This window comes from Micromys minutus (genome assembly GCF_963924665.1).
Source record: "Micromys minutus genome assembly, chromosome: 9".
NCBI classification, from domain to species: domain Eukaryota; kingdom Metazoa; phylum Chordata; class Mammalia; order Rodentia; family Muridae; genus Micromys; species Micromys minutus.
In genome coordinates, this window is record NC_137978.1 from 32,572,763 (window position 1) to 32,586,592 (window position 13,830).

General features: G+C 42.9%; 2 protein-coding genes across 3 annotated transcripts in view; one reads left to right on the top strand and one right to left on the bottom strand.

Moving 5' to 3' along the window:
- Positions 1-7,221, top strand: part of EFCAB14 (EF-hand calcium binding domain 14) — a 39,737-nt gene extending 32,516 nt beyond the window's left edge. The window contains exons 11-12 of one of the 2 annotated variants that reach the window (XM_080921992.1): positions 3,866-4,033; positions 5,098-7,221. In XM_080921992.1, coding sequence (XP_080778118.1) covers positions 3,866-4,033; positions 5,098-5,225 — 296 coding nt within the window. In that variant the 3' untranslated portion in view covers positions 5,226-7,221. Of the gene's footprint in view, positions 1-3,865 lie in introns of both variants that reach the window. The other variant, XM_080921991.1, reaches the window with a different exon arrangement.
- Positions 7,222-10,181: 2,960 nt separating this feature from the next.
- Positions 10,182-10,676, bottom strand: TEX38 (testis expressed 38; the record flags this gene model as incomplete). The annotated part of the gene is made up of 1 exon (XM_080920984.1): positions 10,182-10,676. The coding sequence occupies exon 1, from the start codon at positions 10,659-10,661 to the stop codon at positions 10,182-10,184; it is 480 nt and encodes a 159-aa protein (XP_080777110.1). The 5' UTR covers positions 10,662-10,676.
- Between the last annotated feature and the right edge of the window lie 3,154 nt (positions 10,677-13,830).

The window sequence follows — 13,830 nt, forward strand, 5'->3', positions numbered from 1 at the left end:
TCCATGGCCTTTGCATCAGCTCCTGCTTCCTGACCTGCTTGAGTTCCAGTCCTGACTTCCTTTGGTGATGAACAGCGATATGGAAGTGTAAGCTGAATAAACCCTTTCCTCCCCAGCTTGCTTCTTGGTCATAATGTTTGTGCAGGAATAGAAACCCTGACTAAGACACCTACTTTCAGCATCTCAAAGTTGCCTATATATAGATTTTTGTGTAGAGTTGAAGCCCGTCCACTTTGGTGTGTCTATTGTTGTCCTTGTTCAGTTCACATTTAGACAGTCATGTAGGTAAGACTTTATGGTGTCTCTTCTGACACTTGTAAGAGACAAACCCCCTGGTGCCCAGGCTCTTACAATCTCTCCACCCTGTCTTCTGCAGTATTCCCTGGACCATAGGAGCTGTTTTATAGATACACTCATTGGAACTGGGCTCCACATCTCTGCATTTTGATTGGTTGTGGTTTTCTGTAATAGTTTCTGCCTGTTACACTTATCCATGGATGTAAGGACAGATATTTAAAATGTTAGGATTTATTCTGGTTGATTCTCCTCCAGGATCCACGACTTCACTAGGCCTGGGTAGTTGACTAAGTTTTCAGTACTAGATACAATTTGCCTCTTAAGTAGGTCTTAAGTCCAATTAGAGAGCTAATGGTCACTGCCAGCATAGGTATGTCACTACTGCACCTTGAGGTTAACATGCCATGCTGGTCGTCATTGTGTCTCATAAGCACCGAATCTGTGTGGCACTCTTGGTTGCTTCTGTAAGACTCCCAAAGTCTTAGCCTAGGTGCACCGCCCCTCAGAACACAACTTATCCATAGATCGCTGCAATGGCAAGAGGTTTATTTTGATCCAATTCACATTGAGTTGCTCAGCCACACAGGGAGAGTCAACCCCGAACTCAAAAAGCATACATCCTTTATACCTTTTTTGTGAGGGCGATGAACTACTATTTTACCATTGGTCAGCAAAGCAGCAGTATAATTTTCAGAAAGGGGGGAGAAATTTTTTGGGAGTAAGGTTGTTGACAATATACGTTTCTTCAGTACAGGTAGGGAGCAGGGGAGTTGCTTCAAAAGCAGTTATTTTTGTTTTGTCTTAACTCAGTTTGGTCAGTATAGCCTGGTTATTCTGACCTGTCTGCTAAAACTTTGTTTTTACATTTTTTAAATCGTGTTTATTCATTTTTAAAACTTTGAGAGGTTTAGGCTGATGATGATGTATATTTGAACTTTTCTTATGAGACCTTGTGGCTATCAGCCAATAAATTCTGTCTTCAAAAATGGGTGTTTTGGAAAAGTCTCAGAGCCCCTAAAAACTTTGTTTTCTACTCTTCCCTCCTTTGGAAGCAGTATTGGCACCTCTGGTACCAAAAAACTCAGTCCTTAGAACAGAGGCATTCAGGTCGGTTCCTCGGGGCTCTGACTGCACAGTGTCTTCAGCAATAGGAACTTAACCTTCCACTCTGGGAGGCAGCCAATGGCAATGATGGCTATTTGGGGAAGTTTTGGAGTCTCTTGAACAAATTTGACCAACAACAAAAAGAGGACTTCTTATGCCTAATGTTGAGGTTTTCTTAGTTGGTCTCTTGGAGGGAGCATTGCCAGCATAGAAGAGGAAATTTCATTTAAACTATATATGCATAGTTACACACAGACAGTATATTATAGGTAGGGTTTTTTTTTTAAGCAAACAGTTAATAATATGATTCCTGTGACTTTTTCAGACATCCTTACTCATTTGACCTTCTTCCCTCCTTCTGTGCTTATCTCCCTCCCAAGTTCCTGATTCTTCAACTACTTGTTTTCTAGGTCTAGAAAGACAGTGTTACATAGTAGAAAGATCACGGTACTGGGTAATATGAAAATTTGTAACCAAACCTATTTGATCCACTTCAGTGCATTTCAAAGTTGGTTGATTGCAGTGAGAATTTTGCTTTCTTTAAAAACACAGAAATATTATAAGAATAGGTTTTTGTTTTAATTCCAAGTGTGGAATATGGAGCTGCTTCAGATTGTCCACAGCAGCTGACTATGATTTGCCTCATGAACTAGCAGAGGCATAGTTTTGCCAACTACAGATAGTTTCTGTGATTGTGTGACATTTGGAATTCTGGGGTCTCTTCGGAGACTACATAAATGCTAGGCCCCCAAGAAGCAGGCTGGGTTGTGGGTTGTTGGTTGCAGTTGGTCTCTCTTTGCTAAGTAGCCAGGCTAAAGAAGAAACAAGAAAATAGAAAAATAATTAGGTGTCTTGACAGCAAATATCAAACTTGTCCCAATGAACCTGACACCACTTGTCCCAATGAACCTGACACCGCTAATCAGCAGGAAGTAGCCTAAGGATAATGTAGCTTCCCCTCCCCTCTGTCCTTTTTTTCTTCCCTATCTAGTGTTAGGGGGCTGAAAGGGTGGAAGAAGGAAAAGTAACCAAAGACTGGCTACAGTTGATCTTTGTATTTTATAATTGTCAGAACGGAGAGTGCCACATCACATAAATATGTAATGCAAAATAGCAAAAGTATCTCTAGGACCATTTCAGAAATTGGAAACTAAAGTCAGCAACTCAGATAGCAGTTTTGAAAATTAAATATTCTAACAATACAAGCAAGAGATTCACTGGTTTGATACCTGCTAAAGAACAATGGCAAGAAAACAGTGAAAGTGTTTGCTTTCTATAAACTATTATGTTTCTATAAGAAGAGAAAACTTGGTATATACTATATAATAAAAAACTGCAGTTCACAGCAGACAGTAGACTGAAATCCAAAGCAATGTGCTTCAGGCAGCGTTTGGTGGCATGTGGCATGAGGACATATGCATTGGGAAGTATATGTTGTGAGTCAGCACAGTTGTGTGCTGCAGCACAGGCTAACACTTCCAGAAACACCTCAGACCTGTTAGGCATATGATTCTTATTTAATGTTTGGTCACTAAATGAAATCTTTTACTGTTGCCAAACATGACCCCAACATGCATGTACATAACTCCCATATAGGTTTGCATCTCAATGTGTAAGAATATGCAATATAGTATTCCTCTCCTTAAAGGATCAAAATTTACCATTTTTGATTTTTTTCCTTATTTCACATCTGTGTGTGCATGTGTGAGTGTATGTGTCTATATGCATGTTTACATATATGGGTGTGGGTTTTATGCATGTGTATGTTTACATGTGTGTGTATTTGCACACATGAATATGTGTGCACGTATATTGGTGGTCCCAACTCTGATGTCAGGAATCATCCCCATTGCTAGTCTAGCCTCACTGAGTCAGTCTTCCTTCCAGACAAGCCCAGTGCTTGCTGGTAGGGCTAGTCTCAATAACCAGCTTGCTCTAGGGGTCCTGTCACCACTTTCACCCTCCTGGCATTTGTGTGTATTCTGGGAATCCAGACTCTGGTCCCCACTCATGTATGATCACAAGCACTTTAGCCACTGGGTCGGAGGGGTGGTTGTTCTTAGAGGCTAAAAGAGGTCATCTGATTTTCTGGACCTAAAGTTACAAGTTGCTGGGAGCCAAACCCACAGTCGTAGAAGAGCAGCAAGCACTCTCAAACACTGAGTCATCTATCTCTGCCAGCAAGTTGAGAGAGTTGTTTTGTTTTACAGGGAAAGGGTTTGAGATAAGGTCTCACCATTTAGCCCTGGCTGGTCTGGAACTTAACTGTATAGATGAGGCTACTCTCAAATCTACAGAGATCTGCCTGTCTCTACCCACCCACTCCCAAATGGTGAGATTAAAGACCTTCAACACCACACCTGGCAAAGTCGTCTTTCTTTTAATGCTGTGAAGTCTGTTGAAGTTACTTTTAACTGTGTGCATAAATATACTACATGTCTGTTTTGTAATTCCCATTTAACAGATCTTCAGGATTTATTCCACAAGACTGGTCAAGATGTGGATGGGATGCTGACCTACCAGGAAATCGGGACTTCCCTAGGTTCTGACATGCCAGGACCAGAAAGCTTGCAAGCATTTGATTCCAATGGAGATGGGAGATACTCTTTCCTGGAGCTAAGAGTAGCTTTAGGTATCTAGTCTCATCAAGCATATTTGAAATGGAGGTGTAGCCTGGACTACCTAAACTCTACTTACAAAAAAAAAAAAAAAAAGAACCCTCTTGACTAACTCATCAGCCCTCCAGCCCTTCATACTACTGTAGCAAACACATTGTCACCTTTTAACTTGTTTGAAAACACTATTTTAAAAAATTATTTTTTAAAAAAAATTTTACTTAAAATATGTTTAGAAATCTATGATTTCATGAAGCCAGTGAGATCTTGTAACTTAAAGTTGCCAGGAAAAAATAATAAAGCCCTCTTCTCTCTTTCCTGTTTTTGAGGGGAAGAGAATTTACCTTTTAAAGTTGGAAAATGTGTGTATATAGAGATAAAAAGTCAATTTATATTTAATATAAATTTGCCTTAAATTAGCTGCACTTTATAGAGCCTCAGAATATGTCTTTTCTTTGAAAGCTGAGTCTTTTCTGTTTGTAAATATATAAAATGAAAAATTGTGCATATTGTATAGAAAGTGGGAAGGTTGGCTTTGAACAGAATGAATGACTTGTTATGAGTAACTGACAGTCTGCTCTGGGTGGCAGCTGAGACTCTTCACATCTCCTTAAGGCAACCCTCAAATGCTTGGGCACCACCATAGGCTCTGAAGCTGAGGCATCAGTTCAGGTATGGATGCTGTGCACAGGGTGCCAGTTTCGAGCTCAGGAAAGTCCGATTCTGGGTCATTGCTCCTATTCCTAACCTAAGAACCAGAGAAGTCTTACTGGGATTTTCCTCATTTTTAATTATCTTTCAAGGTTTATGAACATAAAAGTTACTCAGTGGGAAATTATGTTTTCCCCTCAAGTAAGTGAGATTGTCTTCTCTACCCACCCACTCCAGACTACCTTAAAGTTATAACCGCCTACCTTCAGCACCATGTCCAATCCAGAATGAAAGGTTCATGTCCTTGGTCACTGTGCCCAAGAGCTAGTTGCCCAGAGCACTAGAGAAAGCTCTGAGTTTTGACTTGGAAACAATACCTTTTGGGATTTTACCTTTAGGATAACCAAGAACTTGCTCTATTTCTTGGCAGGATACCTAAAGCCAAAGTGTGGTCCGATGAAACATGAAATGATATTCTTTCCTTATAATTGTTCACTCAGAGGGAACTATGGGTTTTCTATCCAGAGGATGCCACTTGGAGCAGGAGCCTTCTGGTGACTCAGTCAGTTTTCCCAGGTCTAAAAGTTTTCCCATGCTTTGTGGGCAAATCAGGAAAGGTCTGACCAGAAGGAAGTCACCATTCACCCACATGTCAAGAACACTCCCAGTGTTGTTCTTAAGAGTCTCTGGGCAACTCCAGTAGAAGACCTTACAGAACAGCATGTTGCTATAGCTAGTCAGGGAAACACTGGAGAAGCCGTTGTGATAGCAGGGCTTCTTTACAGATCATTCCTATTTGATTTTGCTCAAGTTGCCCTGTCAGCCGTAGATAATCTAGTACCCTTAAACCTTTAAAGACATTTGTTTTTCGGTTTGCTTTGCTTTTTGTATCTTGTTTCTTTTATATGGTATTCAGCTTAGTGTTGGCTTTTTTTCCCCTAGACATATTAAAACTCAGTGAAGGCAAGATGAAGTTTTCCTATGCATGTGTCTTCTTAACTCATATTTCTCCCTCTTTAAATGTTTTGCCTTAATGTTCGCCTTGCACATCTATGCTGTCACCTTCTTAGAAAGGTTAGAAATACAGTTCAACATAATCCTGGCTCTTTAAGTAACTCTTGTTCTTCTGACTGCCTTCTATACCCCCCTCCTCTTTTTAATATATATATAAACCCTTACAGATTTTGTAACAACCAAATAAAGTTCTAGCAATAAATTGAATTATTCTGCTATATTTGTGTATATTGTACCATAAATAGTATGTCTGTACCTGGAAGGTATTTTTTTTTTTTTGAGAACTGATTTATATGAAATATACTGAGGGTAATGTAGCTTGTCCTTTTTAGTTTCAAGTTTTTATTTGTAGGCAGATACTTTCAAGACACCTTAACTCTTTGTGGCTTATGCTTTTCAGTGAGGAAGCAGGATTTGTTTCTTGGTCTTTCTTCTGTTTTTTCCATGTCAAGCTTGTCTGCCAGCATCACACCGAGCCATGTGATGTCTCCTACCAAATTGACTAGAGGCAGCCATAACTCTCCTCTGCCCTATAATACCCTTCTCATCCTGCCTGTGACATTATCAGATCTCCTGGGCAGAGGTGGGTATCTCATTCTCCTTGGCTAAAAATTGGACAGACTCCCAGGCTTAGGAGCCCCAAAACCTATTAGTCAGTGAAGATTGGGTCTTCATTTGTTTATTGTCTTAACTTGTGCATCCAGTGCCTTGTGTTAGTCAAGCTTCACCAGCCACGGGTCACCTCTAAGAGAAGAACTCAGTGGTAGTGGCGGTGAGTTTGGCTTTGGATCTCAATCCTTTGGCCTTATCAGTCAGTAGCTCAGAGTACTTCCCACCTTATTTCCGAAAGTGTTACTCTTTGGTCCTTTGCTTTATTGCTGTGTACCATCTAGCATAACATTTACAGAAAGACCATCAAAAGCCAGTCATGGCAATACATACCTGTAACCCCAGCCCTTAGGAGACTGAGGCAGGAAAATAAGGAGTTCTAATCCAATCTGGGCTAAATAGTGAGATCTTGTCTCAAAAAAGTACCTGGCTTAAATACGACTGCAGCAACATTCAAGGGGGGAGCAGAGTAATGGATGCCTGGCACTTAAGAATGGGTCTAATGCAGAGAGCTGAGGTGGAAGTCTCACTTCATGACTGGCTTTCTCCTTCCACTGCAGTTTGCTTTCTGCTGTTGCTGGACACAGCCCCATCTGTCCCCTCCCTGGTCCCAGCGTCACAGTTGAAGATTTTGACTGTGATGGGCTCACACTCATAATGGCCTATTGAGTTGTTTTTAGTGACAGCTTTTGTTTGCTGCACACCTCATTGGCTTGCTTACCAACCATCTCGATGTGGTCCCTTCTCTCATATTCAAGCCAGAACACATTTGGGTGTTCCTGAGATTTTAGAGAGCATGTATTGTTTGTTATATAAACCTAACCTACCTTGTTGTTTTCTCATATTAAGAACTGTAAATCTACTTTATAGTAATGGAACTATTTTGGTAATATATAAGCAATTTTGATTCTGTTTAGAGAGTGGATTCAAAGTTTCCATGACTTCATTTGAGCTTTACTTGTTTCCTATCAATATAGCCATTTTAATTTATCTAAATAAAACATTTCCTTTCTCACTGTGTCTGACTAAAATCTTCCCTGCTCCCCTGATAATTAAAGGGGGAAATCTGCTTTAATCTTTATTTTAGTGGACTGTGTGCTACTTCCTCTTGAGCTTAAGGGCTGTTAGTTGGTGGTACAAAACAATATCAAGAATTGGCTTTCGGCTTTTGTCAAGGAGGCTCCTAAGACTAACAGCAACAACAAAAACCGAGCATTGCCTCTGCCACAGGTTGCCCACCAGACCCCTCTGTAAGACCTTTACTGAAGGTACCTCACCTCTGTTCACAGACAGAAATCAAGCTGGAACTGGGCAGAGAGTTTCTTTCCTGGTGGATAGCCCTCATAATGCATGAAAGCTCTGTAGGCTGCTGGGGGAGAAAAGCCATCAACAGACATCTGGGGACCCTGTGTGGAATACTGCTGACCAGCCAGGCCAGATGTGCCCACTGGTACAATAATAGCAACTCTTACAGGAATAACCAGCCAGTTTCTGTTTGGATTTGAGGTGTACTCCACAACAGGGAATTCATGACTAATATCATAATCCCAATCAAAAGCCTGTGGCTAGGAAGGTCCTAGGCCACACTTCTGAGACCCATAACCAGTCAAAGTGAGGGTTGAATGTCCATCCATAAATGAGGCAATTATATATCCATCCCCTCTAGGTTCAGGAAATATCGTAGAAGAAAGTGCAGACAGAATATGGGAGCTGCAGGAAGTAGGGGAGTGGTGTAGAATACTGACTTTGAGCTGGTGTGGCTCTTGAATTCTCACACACACTGTAGCAGTGACTACCTTCACAGGACTAGGCCTGCCAACAAACATCTTGTTGTGGATCTGGAAGAAGCTCCTGGAGCCCCCACCTCTTCCTGAGGACTTAAATGTAGGTAATGGGTGCTTTGGGAGGGAAGTCATTTTGTAGCCACTGGTAAGCAACCCTAATGAAATTCAGTGTTTGGTAGGTTTCAGTTTTTGCTCTTTAAAAAAAGACATGAAAGCATTTCAGTGTTTGACCTAACACAAAGCCTGCAGGGCTCAGGCTTCAGATATATTTGGGATGAGAGGAAGCAAGAACGGCTAAAGAAGGAGCCTACGCTAGTGTCCATCAGAAGCTCCATCTAGGGCCATTTTATGTGTCCAGATTCTATTTAAACAGCACGATTTTAAAAAACAGTGTTCCATTGACTTAGGGGTGGAGAAGAGGGCTTAAAATATTGCTAGAGAGTTTATATAGACAAGACAAGGGCTTGTCCATACACAAATTAGCTATGTGTTTACCAAGTTCTGGGAATCCCCTTGTCTCGCCCTTCCTATATATACACAAAGTCTGAGTGACCCTTCCCCCTCAGGGAGTTTATACATAAAGCTTGCACCATTTACAAACATGGGTTTGGCTCATTTTCTTTTGGAACAAGGTCTGGGATACATAGGTTAAGTGGTAAAGAGCGCTTGTCAAATGTGTGTAAAACTGTTCAATCCCCAGCACTAAGTGGGTGGGGTGTGAAAAGAAGAAATTCCTGTTCTGTGGCTGAGCCAGTCCTTCTAATCTTAAAACTGGGACCAAATAGGTAGTATTAATCTTTGTCAGTCCTTTAAGGAAGTTTTTCAAGAGATATTAACATTCCCATGTAGTGGACCTTAACTTTTGAGGAGCCTTGTATATCTTAAGGAACAATATAATGATGCTGGAGAGATGTATCAGTGGTTAAGAGCACTGGTTGCTTTTCCTGGTGGACCCAGGTTCAATTCCTAACACTAACATAGAGGATCACAATTGTCTAACTCCAGTTCCAGGGGATCTGATACTCTCTTCTGGCTTTCACAAGCACAGACATATATGAAAGTAAAGCATCAGTACACATAAAATTAAAGAGAAAATGTAAAGATATAAGCAATAAAGCCAAGTATGGGGACATGAACCTGTAATGCCAGCACTCAGAAGACTGAAGCAGGAGAATCAGGAATTTAAGAGCAGCCTGACATAAGTTCCAAGCCAGCCTAAAATAGTCCCCATATCAAAAAAGAAGATGGGGAAAAAAGGAGAAAAGAAAGGATAAGATACAAGCTACAGGTGTGATTCTAGAAGATGCTCTGACCAGTTTGTCAGTCAAGTTAACGACCACCCTCACACACTAATGCTTTTAGCCAAACTGTTCTAACAAGACAATGCTAAGCAAAGACACCATGGGGTGGTAGAAACACTACTGGAAATTAGATGCCACGAAAATGTGAACTGGAGAGCTAGCTCTGGAACAATGAAGCCATATGCCCTGGAAACCCAAGTCCGCACCTTCACAGGAGGATCAGAACTGCCATTTGGCATAGTTCTTGGAACATTAGAAATTAAAGGACAAAGACAGCCAGCTAAGAATTAATACATGGCAAACCAGAGTCTAGCTATACCATACTGGCATTTGTTAGGACTATGATATAGCCAGTGTGGGCCACCATAGCTCTCAACAACTGTCCTCTTGTGGCATCTGTGCTTCCCTCCTAGTGAACAGCAGTACCTGCAGACCTAGGTCAGAGCCTGGCACCCATTCAGGCTTAAATACTGGTTGGAGGAATGTGGACTCCAGACACACATGTATTGGTTTAGTGTCTCCCAAAGGCTAATCTCCAGTTTCCATATGCAGTGGTGAAACTTACAACCAGCTTGACTTACAAAGCACCACAGTCACATTGCTTGTGACAAAAGGCATTGCCCTTCTAGGAGCAAATGAGACAGAGGAGAAACTTGGACTTTATTTTCTTTTTTTAAGACTGTGGCTTTAAACCTCTCACCACGTGGCTCTGACCTCCTTGTCAATACCAACTCCTTGAGGTTGTCTCTGTTTTCTACCAAAGGGAGCCTTTGGTACTTGCAGCTCCCACCCTCAATAAGAGGAAACTACAGCTCTGAAGCAAAAGGCTTGGCATTAAAGCAGTTTGTTCCATGGGCAAGTGTTGGGAGGGAACAGAAATGAACATTCCTTTCGGGGCTGTTGGCTAAAGGGTAGGAGACAGAGTGGTTCAACATGGGAGGCAAGTGGCAGAGAGATAAGGCAAAGGGCACCTCCTGAAAGATGGGAACTGGGAATGGGGGGTCAGTCCGAGGCTGTGGCGTTGTTGAAGACAGGGGCTGCTTTGGAACCGCCAAAACACGTTGCAAGAGATCAGAGGCTTCACCTCTGGGGCTGCCGTCTTGCACGATGTAGTTTCTGCCTTCAGAGATATCCAACTCCCACAAAGAATCTGGATGCTGAACTTCCAGCTCAGTCTTGGTGACAGCAGGGGGAGGGCCTGTGTTAATGGCTACGTTCATACCATGGTAACGCTGCTTGTTTATCCAGTACAACAGTGGGCTGTAGGTGAATGTGGCAGCTCTCATCACTTCCACCCACTGCTGGGTACGTTCTTCCCTTTGCAAGTTCTTCTTCCAGTGCAGAAAGAGTATGCAGCTTCCTATTAGCACAGAACACAGCCCCAGGAATCCAACGCACAAGAAGATCCACACTAAGACAGTGAGAGAGAAAGGCTGGCTTAAGCGCCTAATGTAAGGCTGTTTCTCACTCCCCACCCCCACCCCCACCTCTTCATTCGTCACTCTTCCTATGCTCTCAATTCCTCTCCTCCCTCCTCGTTCTCCAGCTCAACACTAGACTTGCAGGTTCCTTAAGGGATCATTTCAGCTATTTACAGACAAGAAACACTAGGTCTGGAAGTGGCAAGAACTCAGCCTCCCAGGAGTCCTTATTTTCTAGAAAAGATTATTATCTACTTAGCACTTCAAACAGCCACTACTCCTCCATCCATGCAAAAGATTCCCCCTAACTGTCCCCAGGCCCAAAGGCACATGTGAGGCAGGGACCAGAGATGCTAGCCACTTACTGCCAGAGAGGCTTGGGTCCTTTTGGGAATCCTTAAAGGTCAGTCTTGGCCTCCAGCCTATCACTCTGGGGAGAGGAAATTTACACCACTCCACCAATAGGAGTCCTCAGAAGGCCCAGGCCTCATTGTTCTCTAAAAGAAAGGTCATCGGGTTCTGTCCACCTGGCATTCCAGGGGCAATGTTTGTGGAGTGATTCTGTTAACAGAAGGGAGGCCCATCCACTGACATCTAGTAAACAACATCTACTGCTTCAACCAAAGACTGAGGCACCAGGAGAGTTCTCTGCCTTCTTCCTGACAGTGAACCCAGAGAGCAGCCCCAGGACAGGGCCTTGGCATTCTCAAGGGACTAACCATGTGGTTGGTGATTAAGGAAACACCACTGGGTACCTTCCCCAGTGTTGATTGGGAAGTATTGGGCATGTCTTCCCTCAGCAAATCTTAGGTCAAGCTGTCAAAAGAAAACCAGCTCAAGAGAACCAAGTGGTCAGTACCTTCTTTGGCTCCTACAATCTCTTTTATTTCTGCTTTCTTTCCTACCTTCAACAGGTGCTGGCTAGTGTTTTTGGTCCCTGTGGGAGCTCTCCTCTGTCTGGGCCTGCATCCCTTTCCTAACCTTCCTTTATCCTACGTACTCCATTCCCTCTGGTCAAGCCATCAGACAGCCCCCTACACACACACTAATCACCTGGGGAATTTTGCTCATTGGGCTTTCTCCCTCTGAGTGCCTCTCTTGTTTTACCACTGGGTACTGTTAATCCCCCATATCTCTCTGTCTCCCTCTGTCGCTCTGTCTCTCTGTCTCTGTCTCTCTCTGTCTCTGTCTCTCTCTCTCTCTCTCTCTCTCTCACACACACACACACACACACACACACACACACACACACAGCTCAGTCCTGCTGTTTAACAGTCATTTCAGGTCCTTTCCCAAAAGAGTCTTAGAGCTGTCCAGTCCAACTCCCTTCAGATGTCTGAGCCCTGTTGGGGCAGGTCTCACTGGCAACCAATCCCCCAGGATTTATTGAAGCCAGGGTCTTGCTCACTACTTAAGGCAGCTTGGTCCACTTAGGGGTGACTCGGAAACCTCTTGCATATTATCTCACAGTCAACTCTCAGGGAGACATACCAATCAGCCCTAACTTGAAATCTTACCACTTGGTTTTTCTCCTTTTGATAAGTCTCCCATTGTGACTTCAGACACTCTTGGTTACTTTTGTATCTCTGTGACCCAAACACAAGGAAGAAAGGATGCTAAGAGGAAAGGTTTGATTTAGCTCCTGTTTCAGAGGGTTCCGTAGTTGCTTGGTCCCATGCGGATGGGCAGGCCATTATGGCTGTGGTGAAACGTGGTGGAAGACAGCCTTTGACATCACAGCAAACAGGAAGCAGAGATCAGGGCCAGAGCCAAGGTCTGGGCTATAGCCTTCAAAGTCCTACCCTGTGTGATTTTGCCCAACTTCTTCACAGCCTCCCAGAATAGTGCCACTGGCTGAAGACCAAGTGTTCAATACATGAGCTTATTGAAAGCATTTCATATTCAAACCAGAGCAGGCACTATTTACAGAATTCTTCCCACAATGCCTTTCCCTGGGCTCTGCCTTACTGCCCCCTGCTTTTCCTTTCCTTTAGCTGGTGTCGTCCATTATTTCCTGGTCTCTAAGCCTTGGCATACAGACTCAGTCTTTAGCATTCTATCTGCATTCCCTTAGCCACATTTATAACATTAAAGAACACAAATACACTGATAATCCACAACTCTATACCTCCATCCTGGAATATACCTCAGAACGTTAGATTCACATACCCAACAATCTGGCTGGCATCCTTCCTTTCCTATCTATTGTTATACCTAACAAAGTACCCTTGGAGGTTTCCACATTTGCTCCACCCAGCAGTCAGAACGGTTATTTGTTACTCCTCTGCTCCAACTTCCCATCTCCACTCAGACCAAAGCCAGTTCTTAACCATGGCCTTCCAAGGCCTGAGCAATTTAACCATGCAACTCTGTGTCATCTCTACCTCTGTCCCCTCAGCCAAGGGGATCAGTTCTTGCTATTTTACACTATAGTTGAGCTTTGCATTTGCTGTTCCCCTTAGCTAGTCTGCCCCTGTACGTATCTGTACAAGTCATTCCCTCATCGCATTAAATCTGCTCAGGCAATACCGTCTTTGTGTCTCTCTTATCTTTCTTTGCTTTGCTTTCTTTTTTTAAATATTTATTTATTTTATGTGTGTGAGTATACTGTCACTGTCTTCAGATATACCAGATCTCATTACAGATGGTTATAAGCCACCATGTGGTTGCTGGGAATTGAACTCAGGACCTCTGGAGGAGCAGTCAGTACTCTTAACCACTGAGCCATCTCTCCAGCCCTTGCTTTGCTTTTCTACATACAAGCGTTTATCTGGTTCCACTAAAATGCAAATCCCATGGGCGTATGTAAACATGGTGTTTGCGTTAGTTATCTTGCTGTTGCTGTGATTAAAACACCACAAGTGAGGCAATTTATAGACAGAGGCCTTATTCTGTTTATTTTTTGTTTTGGGGGGTTGTTTTGTTTTGCTGGTGGTGGTGGTGGTATTTTTGTCTGTCTTATGGTTCTAGGAAGGGGGTCCATAATGACAAAGGGGGCATGAGAGCAAATGGCTGGAGCAAGAAGCTGGGAGAT